The sequence below is a fragment of the Sceloporus undulatus genome, chromosome 1, assembly GCF_019175285.1.
Source record: "Sceloporus undulatus isolate JIND9_A2432 ecotype Alabama chromosome 1, SceUnd_v1.1, whole genome shotgun sequence".
In the NCBI taxonomy this organism is placed as follows: Eukaryota; Metazoa; Chordata; class Lepidosauria; order Squamata; family Phrynosomatidae; genus Sceloporus; species Sceloporus undulatus.
In genome coordinates, this window is record NC_056522.1 from 34921948 (window position 1) to 34939194 (window position 17247).

At 40.7% G+C, this 17247-nt stretch overlaps 1 protein-coding gene across 1 annotated transcript; it reads right to left on the reverse strand.

The window, feature by feature from the left end:
* Window positions 1–721: 721 nt before the first annotated feature.
* Window positions 722–15332, reverse strand: NEK2 (NIMA related kinase 2). The gene is made up of 9 exons (XM_042446016.1): window positions 15162–15332; window positions 13572–13789; window positions 11053–11293; window positions 10039–10121; window positions 9523–9649; window positions 9001–9223; window positions 7570–7624; window positions 7094–7164; window positions 722–1971 (listed from the first exon to the last, which is right to left on the reverse strand). The coding sequence occupies exons 1-9, from the start codon at window positions 15255–15257 to the stop codon at window positions 1745–1747; spliced, it is 1341 nt and encodes a 446-aa protein (XP_042301950.1). The 5' UTR covers window positions 15258–15332; the 3' UTR covers window positions 722–1744.
* Between the last annotated feature and the right edge of the window lie 1915 nt (window positions 15333–17247).

A 17247-nucleotide genomic window follows, 5' to 3' on the forward strand; every position in this document is an offset into this window, starting at 1 on the left:
CTAATTGCAATTATTATGCAAAGAAGCCACAAAAACTTTATTATGAAATGATTTTATGAATATGGCTTAGGTTAAAGCTGAGCTGCTAGGTCAAATTATTTAACACTTGTAGAAGAAGACGGTATAGATTTTGAGGTAAATGTATTTGGAACCGAGGTACACATTCTGAATTAATGAACACTCATGCCGATGGCCAGTTGACAATACATGCAGGGCAGGTGCACCATCTTCAGGCCACTGGAGAATTAAGCGCACCAATGGGCAGGATTAAAAACCAAAGCTATTTTCAATTTTAACCAAAGCTTTGGAGGGAGAGAAATGGCTGTATCTGTTGGACTTGATCCCCTTGCTTACTGCCATTCCCTTCTCCTTTTGTCATGTCTTTTTAGATTGTAAACCTGAGGTCAGGGAACTGTCAAATTAACAATCTGTAAACTGCTCTGAGAGCCTTTGTGGCTGAAGAATGGGGTATAAATACTCTAAATAAAAATTAGAAAAGCAGTCAGACTAAGAGTAACTTCAACTATGTATCACATTCCTTGAAGAATACACACAACCCTATTCATGCTTCTGCTTTTTACTGCCCCATGCAGAGTAGAAATGAGTGTCTGTATCCTGATCTCTGCAGTCTGTTTCTTTGCACATGGGAAATCTGTGAGCTTCATTTCAGAATTCATGTGGAGATTGAACACACAAGCACTCACCCACAGTAAACAAACTGTTCTGTTTGATTTCTTATTTAATGTATAAATAATGCTCTGGTGAGATCACCCTTTAACAAAAGGAAACTGATTCTAGGTTGTTTTCTAAGGTTTCCTTCCTCCAGACAAATTCTGATTTATACTGACTTTCATCTGGTATCACGGGTTCAGAAGGCATTGGATAGGAATACTGCAAGTTAGTTTGAACCAAACCCCCTTTATAAATGAGGCAATGTACCATTTTTGCAGACACTTCCAACAACAGTAATCCAAGCATCTTAAGCACTAATGGGGAAGAAGCAAGATATCGGCTATGATCCTAGAGCAGGGGTGGGAAACCTGCCCCTCCAAATGTTGCATTCAATCTTTCATAAGACTCAGAGAGCATGTCTACTAGTAAGGGGTGATGGGAACTGTAGTCTAATAGCTGTCAGAGTCATACAGCCTCTGCCTCTTGTGTTTAAGGAGAAAAATCAGGAAGCTGTATATGGGCCTAAATCTAATTGCTCGTCTCACCTAAAGCAGACCCCTTTATTGAATCAGTATGAACTTGGTAATTCAAAATTTAGCATTTTCACTGATACAATGGGGATGTTGTCCTTCAGATTAATGATAGTATTTTTGTCAGGAAAAAAAAGTTTAGAAATTGCTTTTTAAAAAATAGTCTCCTTTTTGACAGGGTAGAGTAACTTTTCTCTGAAGTATTGTTTGTTTTTTAAAAAGTACATCCTAAACATTTAAAAAAACTGACAACCACTTACTCACCTACCTCCTCCATCAATGTTTAACACTAGAACTAGGCTGGTTTCCTCACACAGTATTGGAAGCAGAGCATCAGAATGCAAACTGTCTAGGAAGAGCGAGATCTAAATATATGCTACCAAGCTATGCTTTTACATACAATTTGAAATGTTTTAGACTTTTTCTAAGACCAGCCTACCCATCCTTTCCACTATAAACACATAAAAGAGGATATATAAAATGACAATACATAAAAAAATGACAGTTATATATATACATATAATGTGCAAACGAGAATGGTTTTAGCGCATTCCTAGGAGCTGGCGACTTTTCAGCTGATAGTGCTTCTCCAGTTCGCACAAAGCTTGAGCGCGCAGGTTAGCAGCATAGAGACGTTTCTTTAGGTTACACTCTTTTTCTTTAGGGAGGGGGAAATTTTCCAGGCTGTTGACAGACTGCTCATTTTCTTTACTTTCATCACCAAACTGGACCTTCTTTTTTCTTGTAGGAAAGAAATGTACTTCATCATCTTGAAAGAGAAATAAAGAAAAAAATGTTTTCAAATTATTTTTTCACCCTCTGAATTAATTTATTCTTTAGCCTCTTTCGTTTTCAAGTTTATACTGTAAGCTACAATTGTTCATATTTCTAAGGACAATCCTGATGATCATGACTCAGTCCCTGCTACCATCCCTATGAGATGTTATTCATTGAAATATAACATTTCCATTCATCTCCTTCTCATGGTCTATTTCAGGAAAGTGCAGATAACCGTTTATTCAAACAATGTTAGATATTCCGATAGGACTTACAGTGGTACCTCGGGATACGAATTACCCAGGTTACGAAATTTTCGGGATATGAAAAAATCCAATAGAAAATAATTGTTCCGGGTTACGAATGTTTTTTCGGGTTACGAAAAAACTTTGGCGCTATTTTACACGGAATCGCGGCTTTTCCCCATTAGCGCCTATGGCATTTCGGCTTACGAAGGCTTTTCGGGTTACGAAAGCGGCCGCGGAACGAATTAATTTCGTAACCCGAGGCACCACTGTATTTGGGAGACTGTGCCTTCTGTACAGTTAGGGTTGCTGGGATGAATATGGGACAGGGCTCCTATATATTTAATTGTCAAGAGATCCTGGAACAGTAAGATGTAGTGTGAAGTTCTACCTGGTGGAACTACGTGGTGTCTCACTCCTCAATCCATTTCACTTTTAGCTGCTGCATCTCCCAGCAAAAAGACCACGTACTGACTAGTGGGAGGAAGGGGGTACAAAGAGGTGTGCAGTTATGTTCCTACAGCTGGATGCATTACACTGACATCTTTTAGTGCTGTATATCCAGCTAGTGGAGCATAGCTGGACATTTCTCCCCTAATAAATGGTTATGATTTGTGCAGGTGCGGGGATGTAACTGCTAAAAGGTGGGTTGGGGCGAGGGAAAAGACATTTTTCAGTTTCACCTGGCAGAACATAAGCTACATCTCTCTACGCCATGATCCATTGAATATTAAATATATACAGTAAGAGCCCTGTCCTGTTTTCACCTGGCAACGCTATATATACAGTTCGTACATTATATAAAATTGGAGTAAGCTGTAAGCATGGATCAGCTTCCAAGCAGTGTCATGAGGGTACAACTTATGCACACTGATGTGAAGAAGTAACATTGTTTAAGAAAAGTGCCAAACATTTATGCTTGCAGCACTAACATGCAAACATTTTTGGTCATCTATAACAGTTGTGACCCTTCGGATGTTATTTTACAAATCCTTCCATCATCCTTCAACACTGGCTATGCCTTATGGGAATGGTAGTCTGTCATCTGTATGGGCACAAACTGTTCATCCTTAATTGATACCCTTTTCTTGTGACCATAATACATTATTTGAGTCTTTTTTTCTGCACTTGTATATTGAACACTAGCTAGTGAATTCCCATCCTGAAGGACATTCAAATCAATGTTTTTTAAAAGAAATGCTTTCTCTTTCCACCTAGCAATTCAAAACATGTGCATGAGCAGGACCTCCTTCAGCCTCACAGCAATCCTGTAAAGTACATTGGGCTGAAAGCTACCAAGAAGTTAAGTTAATGAATACAGTTTGTGACTGAACTGAGATCTAAACCTAAGGCTTGCTTAAATCAACCAAAGGGCCCAGGAACAATCTTGCTTTGATTTAATGTTAACTTCTGCCATCAATTGTTTGTTGCTCTAAAATGAATCTAACAGGACAGTTAAGTCCACTAACAAGGAAATGTCACAGTAATTTTACAAAGGTATTAAAATTAGGCTTCAAGAAAAGAATTATGTAAAGACAATACTTGGCCACAGTCAGAGCTTGGAAATGCTATTTTCAGTGGATTATACTCTCAGAATTCCTCAGTCAGTAGCTGGCTGATGATTCTAAGAGTTTTAATCTAAAGAAAATAACATTTCCAAACTCAGACCACAGCATTTACCTTATCATTGACCCATGTTTGGAATCAGATTTCCAGCCTGTTGGACTGGGCTGGCGACACAGTATTGTGTGCAGGCCATATTATGCTTCCCAGGTGTACAGAACTACATTTTCTCCCACTCATTCTTGCTTTGTTCATTGTCTTTGTCTCATTTTCAAGTAATGCCTTAGGACAGAAACTTGTATTGATCATGATAAAGTATCGTTCACGCTGACTGCAGTATGGTTTGTTTGCTCTCAACCATTCTCTCTTTTTCGTTGTAAGGACACAGTAATAGCAGTTTTAAAGCTCATTCAGTTGTGACATGTAGTGCTTAAACTCTGTCTCATATCTAATATATCTTAGCTGAGAAAATTGAGAATTCAATTAATTAAATAATTGTCAGTAACATAACAAGGCAAACTGTCATCCCTCAATTAAGGTCTTTCCCACTGAAAAGCTTAACATCTGTCACTGATGCTGTTAAAAATTGGCTTAAGTTATGGAAATGCTTATGTCTGTTTATCCACAAAAAAGCAATGCCATCAACTTACCCACCCTCAAAAAGTAACACACTCAGCAAGACACTTGACAATGGAATATATATTCATTTTCTGTTATACACCATCCAGGCTTCCTTCATAAAGTAGACTTTTAATAGACCTGAAATACTGCATGGTAGGCAAAACATAGGATCTTGCTGGGATCTTCTCGTTATACCTTTCAGACTTTTCCCACAGAGTATTTCAGTAATTTAGCTTCTCTTCTGCATTGTATTTTTTTAAATTTGTAACACACTATGACAGCTTCAACCCCAGATCCCTTTTCAACATTATTCCTAGTTTTTTTCTAGTCTCCAATTGCTAGATATGTCCTTCCAAAAGTTAAGACTGCAACATCTATCCATCCTAGCTAACGGTGAAGGATTATGAGAGTTCCACTCCAAGAGCATCTGGTGAGCCACACATTCTCCACACTTGCCATATCAAAAGGTTCTGAGTGTTTCAGAGTTGAGATGGATGCACCAACATATGGCAAAGCTGCTTTATGTCAAGAATGTTGCCCTAAAATAGATGGACAAAACATGTCCTTCCAGATACTGCTGGACTGCAGTTCCCATAACCCTAAACATCACAGTGTAACATTACAGTCCAGCAACATCTAGGAAGCTGCTGTTTGTCCACAGCTGCCCAAAATATTAAGCAGTTTATTTTTATTTGTGGAGTAAAGTTATTATAAAGGTATTCCCCAATGACAAGGTTGTCAAGTTGTGTCCTACTGCAGGAGGTGGTACTCATCTCTGTTACTAAGTCGAAGAGCCAGTGTTGTCAGAGACTACTCTGTGATCATGTGGCCAGCATGATTGTGCAGTTAACTAAATGTTTATGTATGCAAATACTACAGTGCAATACTGTTGTACTGTCTGAGTGTCAAGCAAGATGAAATATCTGTATTTCTTCATGTATGTTTGCATCAAATGCCACTGCTCTTTCCCAGGAAATTTAGAAAATTGTGTTCAAGAAAAAAAATTCAGTTGTCAAATACATAAGACAGTTGCATTTTTCCAAAGGAAGCAATTAAAAAAAAACTGCTATTAATATGTGCTGCACTGTCAGAGATTGCAATTGTTTAAACATGACTACTAAAAAACTAGCCGTCTTAGAACACATTTTGATAGTCAAAACAATTACAGCATCATTCTATACAAAGACAAAAGCGTTCACTTCTTGAAGGTCTTTTGATGCAGCACCATGCCCTGTCACAATTTGAATGGCCATAGGTCATTGTCTGAACTGAGAATACACCCCAGATACAATCCATAGGATCTCAAGGCATGACTTAAAAAAGAATCTTGCCTGAAACCTTGGAAAAACACTGCCAGTTGTTTTGATGATAACCAAACAGACCAGTGATAAGGCAGCTTATTCTTTTCTGTAGGGTAATGAAATGAGATGTGCCATATTCACATGTGGATCACAATTCCAAACCATGTAAAATGAGCTATGCTGCATTCCTTTATGAAGATGATTCTTATATACAATAGAAGCATTCCAGAACTTGGCACTTGTGTTGGCCATACAAAGCCTACTCAACAATTTCTGTATACTGTATTTTGAAACAAAGAGGGGAGTCCAAAGAAAACTCAGAGTCCAAAGAACACTTATTGTATTCAGACCTATAAGCAGTTGCACTGCAGTCATTTAAAGTAAACAAAGAGAACATACTGAAGTATGTAGAATCCTAATAAGGTACTAACATTTAGCCTCATTTTTTTTTCATAGTCACTTTTTATTAAAAACTCCACCTGGTTCAGATAACCAGTAGACAGCAGATTTTAAGATGATAATAATATGCTGAGGTCAAACATAAATGAGCAGTGGGGTACTGGGATACAGACTACCAGCCCATGCTGTCCCTCAGTTATGAATGGCTTTGGAATGTGCTATTATATTGTTAAAACAACCTGGCCAGCTCCAAATAGGAAGGACCCATTAAGTTTTGACTCATCATAGAGGTAGCTAGGTTGGTCTTGAACAACCTGGTTTGAATTTTTTAGAAATGAATATAATAAAATACGTTTTATTAGGGACTAACAAGAGCCTTCAGGAAAGTCAAAATCAAAATTTTCTTGGCATTTTAAATATGTTTAAAAAATGAGGTCAGTGTACACACAGAGATCTAGTATTAGAAAGGCACAGCAAGCAACAGAATGCTTTGACAGAGATCATAATGGTGTTCAGCCCAATCTTGGGTAGCCATTGTATCTAAACTGAACTGCTAAGTAGCTCAAACAAACAAAAGCTGAAGGATATGGTTAAATTTGTCCAGTATTTTGTTTACCTGATGTTGAAACTGCTTCTGAAAAAATCTACAATACATTTACACTGTACATATACACTGGAAGATTCCTATAAGTGAGAAGCTTTATCATCCTAAAGTGGTCATTCTTTATTAGAGAAAAGCTACAACATATACAAATACCACTACAATAAGCATGTTAGTTCAGAAGTAGCAGCATATGTATATGTTAAAGCTCACTCTCCTCCTGCCCCACTGCTGCTTAAGGTTCTGGAATGACCCATGTTCCAGCAGAGCTGCATGGATATCTACCAGAGAAGTAGTGACTCGAAAGGTCACTAGTGATAAGGCTAGGAGCTTCTGCATACTTTGTTCAGTAGTCCAGTAGGAGCTTCCTATATCTTCTCATACCTGGGCAAGTTGATGGCAGCATGAGTCTCTGCTCCTTGAGTAGGTTGTAATTCTTCATCAAGTTCTCAGCCCTGTTTAGAAAGGAATTGATTAGCAAGAACAAAACTTGTATCTAACATTTTGTGATGAGTTTCCTTCTTAGTTTGTTGCAACGGAACAGTTTTGCCACACCTTAAGGACTAAAATTTTATTATGCATAAAGTTTCATGGACTACAGCCTACTTCTTGGGATGTGATCCTCAGTTGTAGGTATGTATACACAGTAAACAAAAACACATGAGGAATGGAGTTAAGTGGCAGCAGAATTCATTAAACTTCATTCTCCATATTCATTTTGCTTAATTGCATGTGTATGTGTACCTGCCACTGAGGATTAGAAACCATGCTTCGAATGAAGTAGTATTTGGTGCACAAAAGCTTATGCCATAAGGTTTGGCTGCATCACAATTGGAATGTCAGACACTTCAAGAACAGACCTAGACAATTTGTCCTCTGCCAGTCTCTCTCGAACACACAGCTCCCGCTCTCGCTCTGGAACAAAAGAAACAAGTACTTTGATCAGATTGCAGTTAGTGCTCTGTGAGCGTTTTCCTCTGTCAAGGTAGGGCATTTATGGCAACTTTTCATTCTAGACAGTTAGTTGGGACAAAGTGGCATACAATTTGCATCATTTGTCAAGTCATCCCACAAAAACAGTGTTCCAAGTTCATTTGTGAGGTTTGGCATAACAGTGTAAATGACCCATCATACAAAAATAACATAGCATTAGCACTATATCTGTGTTTATATGCAAGATTAATGTTGTTGTTTAATGTTGATGTAAACACCACTGTGTAAGTGGCTGCACTTTTTTTGGTGGCTGTGCAAGGGTGGTATCCTAATCAGACTTGCACAACCAAGTGCTAAACTATTGCACAAACAATTGAGCTGTCTAGAAGACTGCAGAAGTGCAATTCTCAGAAATGAGTGAAGAGTTCAATCCACTGTTTTTCTACTTAGCAACAGATACCCAGTACCACCTGTTGCATGACTACAGTGGTACCCCGGGATACGAATTGATCGCGTTACGAAATTTCCGGGGTACGAAAAAGTTAGCTTGGAAAAAACTGTTCCAGGTAACGAAAGATTTTTCGGGTTACGAAATTTTTTTCGGTGTGTTTCGGCGCTTTTTGGCACGAAATTTAAAAGCCGCGGCTTTCCAGCGCTAGCGGAAAGCCTTTTTTCGGGTTGCGAAATCTTTCGGGTTACGAACGGCGCCGCGGAACGAATTAAATTCGTAACCCGGGGTACCACTGTAGTTGTATACAGTGGTACCTCGGGTTACGAAATTAATTCGTTCCGCGGCTAATTTCGTAACCCGAAAAACCTTCGTAACCCGAATTGCCATAGGCGCTAATGGAAAAAAAGCCGCGGCTCTGCCGCGGCTCCATTTAAAACAGCGCCAGGGTTTTTTCGTAACCCGAAAAAACCTTCGTAACCCGAAACAATAAATCCCTATGGGATTTATTCGTATCCCGAAAAATTCGTAACCTGGGTAATTCGTATCCCGAGGTACCACTGTAATGACAATTCAGTGCAGCTATGATGGAGTAACTTTACAGTATACACTTGGTAAATAGAAACCCAGCTAATGACTGCTCCCAGGAACCATTATTTGAATACTGAGCACACTAGAACTCTAGCTGGTGACAGTTATTAAACATTTCAACCAACTCCAAAAAAAAAAAAATCTTTTGCCAATCCTTCATTTAGCTCAAATTTCTGCTGTCACATTATACATTCTGTAGAGATGTAATATTTGTGCTATGGCAGCTTAAGTGCATGCCACCAAATATATCCCACCCTTTAGAAAGCATGGCAGGAGAATGAACTGAAATCCCTGCCCCCCTGGCTACATGAGTTCTTACGTTCCAGTCTATACTCTCTCTCTTTTAGGGCTCTCTCCCTCTCTTGCAGCTGCTGCTCCTTTAGTTTCAGCTCATTCACCGGCGTTCCAGAAAGCCTTTCAACTTTATCTTGTTCTCCTGACCGTCGTCCCCTTCTCTCCAAGATTCTCCCTTGCTCCTCAGATACCAAATCCGCTATCAAAGTGTTCTGCAGGATTTCTTCAACTGAAGGCCGACAGTAATCCTTGAAATCAGAATGACACATAACATTAAGGTACAGAATTGTTGTATTTAAAGAGCCACAATAACTTAGGTGGGAGGAAGAAATAATTTTGGGATCCAATGGCTGCACACTATCCACATTTATCTGGATTTTGTTTGACAGTTACCATTTGTGATGCATCAAAGGCTAATCTAGATGGGGTCATACCAAAACACTTTCTAAAGAAGGCTTTGTGGGACAACAAGTCCAGAATAAAGGTGGTAACTCCTTTGTACAGACCCATGGCTAGAACACTTTGTATCTCTAAGAAGTCACTTTACCTTTAGGTTCAGCATCTTTGTGATGAGTTCGTTTAGCTGATCTGAGTAACGATATGGGATTCGTCTGAATTTTCCTTCCCTTATTTTTTCTGCTAACTCTTTTTGGTTAAAGGCAGTAAATGGAGGCCTGGAAAGAGTTTATGAAAATCATCATCAGCTTGACCCATCTACATACAATGGGTTTCAATTTTTAAAAAGTCGTATTTGTAGAACATTTTGGTGCTTGCTTTAATTCTAATTGCTGGGTTTCTCAAGTACAGTGTGCCCACGTCATACGCGGGTGCATTGTACACAGCTTCAGCATACCGTGAAAGCTGCGCTGGAAGAAGCCTCAGCGCTTTTTAATGGGGCTCGAGCATACACGGAATTCCCATTACACGGGGTGTGTGTGTGTGTGTGTGTCCGAAACGGTCCCCTGCTAAAGGAAAGGGCCCACTGTATGACTAGACTGAGATGTAGCTTACTACTACTTCAGAAAACCTGCCTAGAAGCTTTTTGTGAGTATTATACACTTACGACAATGCACACAACTCATATAGAAGACATCCTAGAGACCAGATATCAGATTTTTCATTGTAGGACATGCGGTTTATTTGTTCCTAAGAGAGAAAACAAGTCTTAAATTTGGCATGCTTTGCTGATATCTACATACAAATTAGAAGAAATACTGCCACAGAAAATTCACAGAAAGTTTACTAGTTAAAAAACAATATACATTATGAATAATATTTCATTCTAAATAGGATTGGAGCCAAACATAGGGGCTATGCAGACTTTTCAGCCAGATCAACCACATGCTGCGTCCCCGATCTGGCCTTTCCAGGATACGAAAAGGAGCCGCTAAAAGTGGCTCCTTTTTGTGTCCTGGAAAGTGCACGATAGCTGCTGCACCATGGCACTCCTTCAGTGTGGCGTCATCCGGACAGAGTGCCGGAGGAATGCTGTGTGGAATAGTGCACAGAGATATGGCACCCTGGGGCATAGCTGGGGCATGCGTTGTAGAGACGCTATGCCCTGACTCTGCCCCTAGGCCAGCCCAAAGTGCCAGTCTGCACAGGGCCTTAGTCACATTTAGAGTACACACATTGAAATCATTGTCTAACATAAGTCCCATCATACTTGGTCATTAACTACTCTAAATGTGAATCTCAAAAGTTACAGGTTCATAAATCTGCCTTACAATCTCATAAATATTGAATAAGATGCCAGCCATACTATTTAAATAATTCGGGGCATTACTGAAAATCCATGCATCTCTGTTCAGCTTCCTTTAGCCATGTGAAACACTAGGTTTTATTAAGCATACAAACCAACACAGCATACATTCAGTTTTATTCACTAGCTACTAATCAAACACATTAAACCTGAAATACTAGATTTTATAAAATACTACATTTTATAAAGCACGTAAATTAAAAGAGCATTGTTCGCTAACTACAAGTCAAACAAGTTAAACTAGAATAGGTTAAATTTTAAAGTACTGGGAAATGCTCAAATACTGACATTACAGATTTTTGTTTTGATACTTACCGGAGACATGTAGTATGGTGTACCAACGAATGTTTTGGCAAAACTAGTGTCATGGTGAAGAATCCTAGCAAGGCCAAAGTCACCCAGCTTCACATTTTTCTTTCCATCAAGGAAGATATTTGCTGGCTTTAGGTCCCGATGAAGGACAGTGTGACCCCCATCACTTCGCCTATGACACTCCTTCAAGGCCAAGGTCAACTGAGTAAGAACTCGAAGGACAAAATTCTCATCCAGATAGTGCCTTTTGAAAGAGGAAGATGTTACCTTTAACCTAAAATCCATATCTGATTCTAACAGTTCCCAAGATTCTAGTACTGTATACATTCTTTCCTAATTTGATGATCTCTAGATATGATGTGATTGGCCATTTTGAGAGCTGAAGTCTAAAACAGCTCAATCCAAGTGTCTTTATGGCTAATGTTCAGGCACTCTGAGACTTGACAGTCCAAATATCTGGCAGTTTGGAAAACACTGCACTATAGTATACAAGCCCTCCCACTCCATAAATCTTTCTGTGACTGAAACCTACAAATAGCAAGTTAAAGTTTAACCTTTTGGCTTGGCATCTTAGTCAAACTCTGGTGTCCTTGAGACTTTCTGCCTCTTGGACTTGGAAGAGAAAGGGGTTGCTCCCAGTTGGGCCAGAGTAAAGAGACAGTAAAAACAGATGAAACATTTGTTGTTTCTAATTGCTTCTGAACTACAGGTACTCAAGAGAAAAATTCCACTTCATCCTCTTCACCACTTCAGCAAGAGCACACAATATGGGAGAGGCACAGTCCTGACCAACCTGCATGGAAACTTTGATAAGATAACAAAGAGTGGGAATCTCTCTTGCAGGTTATCACATTCAAACCACCTCATAAAACAGAAAATCTTTTGTCTCCCTGATAAAGCAATAGAAAAGTTTAGAATCAGCAGGAGCGTCTCCCATTCTTTATCTTCTGCAAACCATGCAAGGCAAGAGTAACTGGCTGCTCCAAGCCCTCTGGCAAGCAGAGTTGAACTGGGAGAAAATAAGCAATTTCCTATAGTAGTAGTATACTTTGGAGAAAACACTTGCTTTCTTCCCTTTTTCACTGATAACTTGGAATGGCTCCTTAGGCCTTCTGGGAATCCTTGTTATCAGAAGGCCATGATCCCCCCCCCCACTTGTTATGCCAGTACCTGTAAGCAAAATTACAGATACCAGGTAATCCTCGTTCTATTCTCTCCACTCTCCTTAAGCACCAAGGATTTCCCACAGATAGAAGGCAACAGAAAGCACCCAACATTACTTCAATACTCACAGGGCTTCATCAGTTGAAAGTAATGCATAGTATAGGAAAAATGAAGTGCCAAACTAAAGATTCCACTTAATCTATACTCCATCTTTCTCCCACAGTGGCTCACATCTTGTCCAGCTTAGCACAGATGAGACATTTTAGTTCTCACAAAGGCGGACTGCATCTTTATTGCTGTGCCAGAGCCAACCTAGAGCCCTGCAGGATGGCTGAACCCTATTTTTTAATTTACTCTTTGTAGCTAAAGCTAACGATAGAGCTTTCCCACCTGCTCATTCCTCCAAGTTTCCCCCTGTTTCTCTTAGACTGTAAGAATGAGGGCACACTGAATATCTTATGAGTGGTCTTTGTAATTTGCTTTGGTATTCCCCTTTTTTAGCTGGAGAACCAAGTAAAAATGCTTTAAATGTTATGATCTAAAGCTCTGAAAGTGTCAGTACTAGAATATGAAATTAAAAGGCTGCCTAAATCTCTGTCACTGGACCTAATTGCCTTACAGACACCCTACAAGCTACATTCTCAAATTTACAAATCTGTGTACAGTTTTCACTACACTGAATTGTTTAAGGCTAAAGCCCTGTATCTGTGGTCTTTGGGCTATTAGAAAGACAGTATAGGACTGAAACCTGTGAGGTGTAGAATCCAAAGCATCTGTCATAGTTTATTCCTTTGCAGTGCAGACCTAAAAGTGTCTTCTCTAGAAATAACTACAACATTTAAAAATCCACTGGCCTGCGCATCCTGAGGACTCTGTCAGTTATTTGCCATGTTGTAACTTCCCACTGGATGCATTTTGCAGAAAAATAGCAAGTTGTCTTGGCTTCTGTATACTGCCATATGTTGTCAAAAGGCAACAAGCATTTTATCAGAGCGCTTTCATGGCTGGCATCCATAGTTTTTTGTGGGTTTTTCGGGCTATGTGACCATGTTCTAGAAGAGTTTATTCCTGATGTTTCGCCAGCGAAACATCAGGAATAAACTCTTCTAGAACATGGCCACATAGCCCGAAAAACTCACAAAAAACTAATTTTATCAGAATTCAGATAGAAATATTTGATTGAAATGGCCATCACCCAGTCATTTTCATATATCCCCACAACAGAAGAGGGCAGGAAAACTTCACAATTATTGGTGATTTATGACTTAATGTGCATGTGTTCAGGGCTAATAAATTAGTCATTATAGAACCAAGAAGTTATTTGCAAACATCAGGATAAATAAAAAGAGGTCTACAACCTTTCTTTTGTGCATTTTGCAATAAGTGAAGACAAGTCTCCACCTTCACAAAATTCCATCACAATATAAAGCATTGTATTTGTCCTGTCGATTATACGATCATAATATCGGACTATGTTTGGATGCTTCAGCTCACGGAGCAAGTTCACTTCAGAAACAAGCATTTGCTTTTCAGATTCTGTCATAGATCCATAATCAAGTTCTTTCCAGACCAAGACCTAGAGAAAAAAACAGGAAAAAACCCACACCACTAAACAAAGTATATTATTAAGAAGTTGGTTAAACAAGTTCTTGGCTAAGTTTGAAAGAAACTCAGCAGTGGCATCGTACTTTGAATTAAAAATGACCAAACTATGCGTCATCTGCAGCCCTTTGCTGCTGCAACATTAAGGGCTTCACATCTCCTTTTATTAGCGCAGTGGTTAAAAAGCAGCTTTGTTATCAGAGATCTCACTCATGAAGGATCTTTCCCACGATGAGCAAGCGAACACACTCAAATCTGTAGGTTCCTACCAGAAGGTCTGGTTAGGATTATCTTATCAACAGGAGTGTCAACGTTGTTATGTCACAAAATATGTGACAGCATGTGATCCAGGTTGAAATGGACCATTTTCTTGTAGCAGGGACTGAACAACAGAAGCAAACACCAGTGCAACCCAGTGTCCTGCATGTAAGTCTAGAACAGTGGTTCCAACCTGTGGGTCAGGACCCCTTTTGGGGTCCCCTTCACAGGGGGGCCTAAGACCATCGGAAAACACATATTTGCATGTGGCAATGAAAATAACTGTATGGTTGGGGGTCACCACAACAGGAGGAACTGCATTAAAGGGTCGTGGCATTAAGAAGGTTGGGAACCACTGGCCTAGAAGATCTCTCCAACATTTCTATGCCCAAGGTGACCTTTGGCGTTTCTGTCACATGGAGCACATGGTCACAGGTAGAAGTTGTGAGGCATGACTAGCCACAAAAAGCTATTTATTGTGGCACCAGAGCTCTCTGACAGAGAAGGCTCAATGTCTCACAAAACTACAGTTCCCAGGATTCCCTAGCATTGAGCCAGGGCAGTTAAAGTGGTCTCAAACTGGAATATTTCTGCAGTGTGTTTTGGACCAGTAAAGGAAGAACTGTTGCCGTGTGCCTTGCAGTAGTTTCTGACTGATGTCAACCGTGTCACAGGGTTTGCTCACAGGGGGCTTGCCATTGCCTTCCCCTGAGGCTGAGAGAGTGTGCTTCAAGGAGCGCATAGAAGACACGCTTAATGTTGAAAAGGTTTTGTAGGAACAAGGGACGAAAGAAAAGAAGGCATTATTGTCCCAGGCTCCATCTGGGTGCAAAGCACACTTCCCAGTAGGGAGAGCCAGGGGGAATTTACAGTATATCCTGCTTTCAGTATTTGTCAGCTGCTCTGAGTCCCAGTTTTGGGGAAAGGATACCAATAAATACAACAATAGTAATAATAATAATAGGGCTCTAAAGGGAAACGTGCCAAGGACCGGGCCTCCTCAGGGCTGGCCTACTCGACCTCTGAGGGCACTCTGCACATGCTCAGAGGCGCCCTTGCCTCCCCCTCCTCCTCCTGGGTTCCCTTACCTTGCCGTCCGCCTTCCGCCGCACCTTCTGGCACCTGCCATAGGACCCGGCGCCGATGGTGAGGAGGACGTCGTAATCCTCGGGGCGACTCGGCATAGCCCTCTTCGGAGGAAGAAACCAACCCAAACCAAGACAAACCAACAAACACCTCGCTTCGCCCCCAGTGGACGTTTAAAAGACGCCGCGCTGGACGCTGATTGGTCAGTCGTTCGGCCACGCCCACTCCCGTCTTCCCGCTCTCTGATTGGCTCCCCCGGACGCTAGGCAACCGCGGCCAACGGCGCTTCAAGGGCGGCGCGAAAAAAGCCGCCTCTCGTCGCCACGCCCACCTCCCCGCGCTCTGATTGGCTCACCGGTTGCCACTCAAAAATACGTCACGAGGGGGAAAAGGCGGGACAAAATGATATTTAAAAAAATCAGTAAGGTTACTTCCGCTTTGAGGGCCCTTGAACAGGGAATTATGGGAGTTGTAGTTTGTTTGGGCACCAGAGGTCTCTCTGACAGACACAAGCCTAAAATGTCTCACGAAACTACAAACTACAGTTAAAGCGGTCTCAAACTGGATTGTTTCTGTACTGAGCCTTATTCCCAACGTAACTTCACTGCATTAAAACTCTGCTCTGGTGGCACAATAAACTACAGTTCCCAGGATTCCCTAGCACTGAGCCAGGGCAGTTAAAGCAGTCTCAAACTGGGTTATTTCTGCAGTGTGTTTCAGCCCTTGGATGGTGAATTCTTCCTAGGGTGCATCCACACTGGAGAAATAACCTGGTTTGGAAGCTCTTTAACTCTTTGTCTGGTTCTCTGCTATGGAATTCTGGGAGCTGGAGTTTGTTGTGGGCCCAGAGCAGAGCGGAGCTGATGCCACTTTTCCCTCCATATTTGCTAGGGTTAGGGGCACAGGACCCCATGAATGTGGAAAAACAACAAATAACTGTAACACCATGTTTTTACCTGAGAGGAGACCTCTCTAGGAATCGCTAGGTCCTCCATGGCAACTCTCTGGTCAACATCTGCCAGATGACCATAGAGTTGTGCTGGAGGAGCCACAAAGGCCTAGTGGAGTGTTCTCTCTAGGAATTGCCAGGTCTTTCAGTGCAACCTTTAGTTAAAGTTGACCATAGAGTTGCACTGGAGGACCTTGAGATTCCTAGAGAGAACATATTAATCAAATCCACAAATATCAAAGCTGCAAATATGGAGGGATAATTGTACAATTAAAAGCATACAAAAATAGTACATTAAAATAGAATTAAATTACCTCAGTGGTTAAAACAAAATTACATATTAAAATATCAAATACTTTAAAAAGATAACAACTTGTTTAAAATACATTAAAACAATTATAGCACCCCAGGTCATTCTTTAAAAGTTTTATTGTTTCAAAAGCCTGTAGAAGAAGGAGTTCATTTGTTGGCAGAAGGTCATCAAGGAATAAAGATACACACACACACACACACTATATAGGTAGTGTGTATACACACACACACATATATATACTGTCTGAAGAGGAAGGTCTTCACCTGTCAGCAGAAGGCCATCAAGTGTGTGTGTGTGTAGAGAGAGAGAGAGGTCTTCACCTGTTGGGAGAAGGCCATGAAGGAATATATATGTGTGTGTGTGTTATATAAAGAGAGAGAGACAGAGGTGTTTATCAGACGAGCTCTTAAAGAGGTACTATTCCAGTGTGACTCCTCTAGCTGCCTCCTGTTGCATGCTGGGATTGGCAGTTTTAAGGAGGGGTATTTAGAATTCTCAGGCAGAGAAGTTCAGCTCCTTAAAACTGCCAATCCCAGCATGCAACAGGAGGCTGCTAGAGGAGTCACACTGGAATAGTACCTCTTTAAGAGCATAGTGTGATAAACATCAGAGAGAGAATGCTGCTATTCCACTTTAACTGCTCTAGCTGCCTCCTGTTGCATTCTGGGATTTGTAGTTTAGGAAGGAGCATTCATAATTCTCAGCCAGAACGCTCTTAGGCCTTGCTGAACTACAAATCCCAAAATGCAACAGGAGGCAGCCAGAGCAGTAAAAGTGGAATAGCAGCGCTATAAGAGGGTAGTGCAGTAATCTCACTCTCAAATGT

Coding starts and splice junctions, on each gene's coding strand:
- NEK2 (XM_042446016.1), bottom strand. CDS start 15,257: ATGCCGAGTCGCCCCGAGGATTACGACGTCCTCCTCACCATCGGCGCC. Junction 13,790..15,161: donor GGCGGAAGGCGGACGGCAAG/GTAAGGGAACCC, acceptor TTTTTTCTCTAG/GTCTTGGTCTGGAAAGAACT. Junction 7,165..7,569: donor GCAGAGGACAAATTGTCTAG/GTCTGTTCTTGA, acceptor CTTTCTAAACAG/GGCTGAGAACTTGATGAAGA.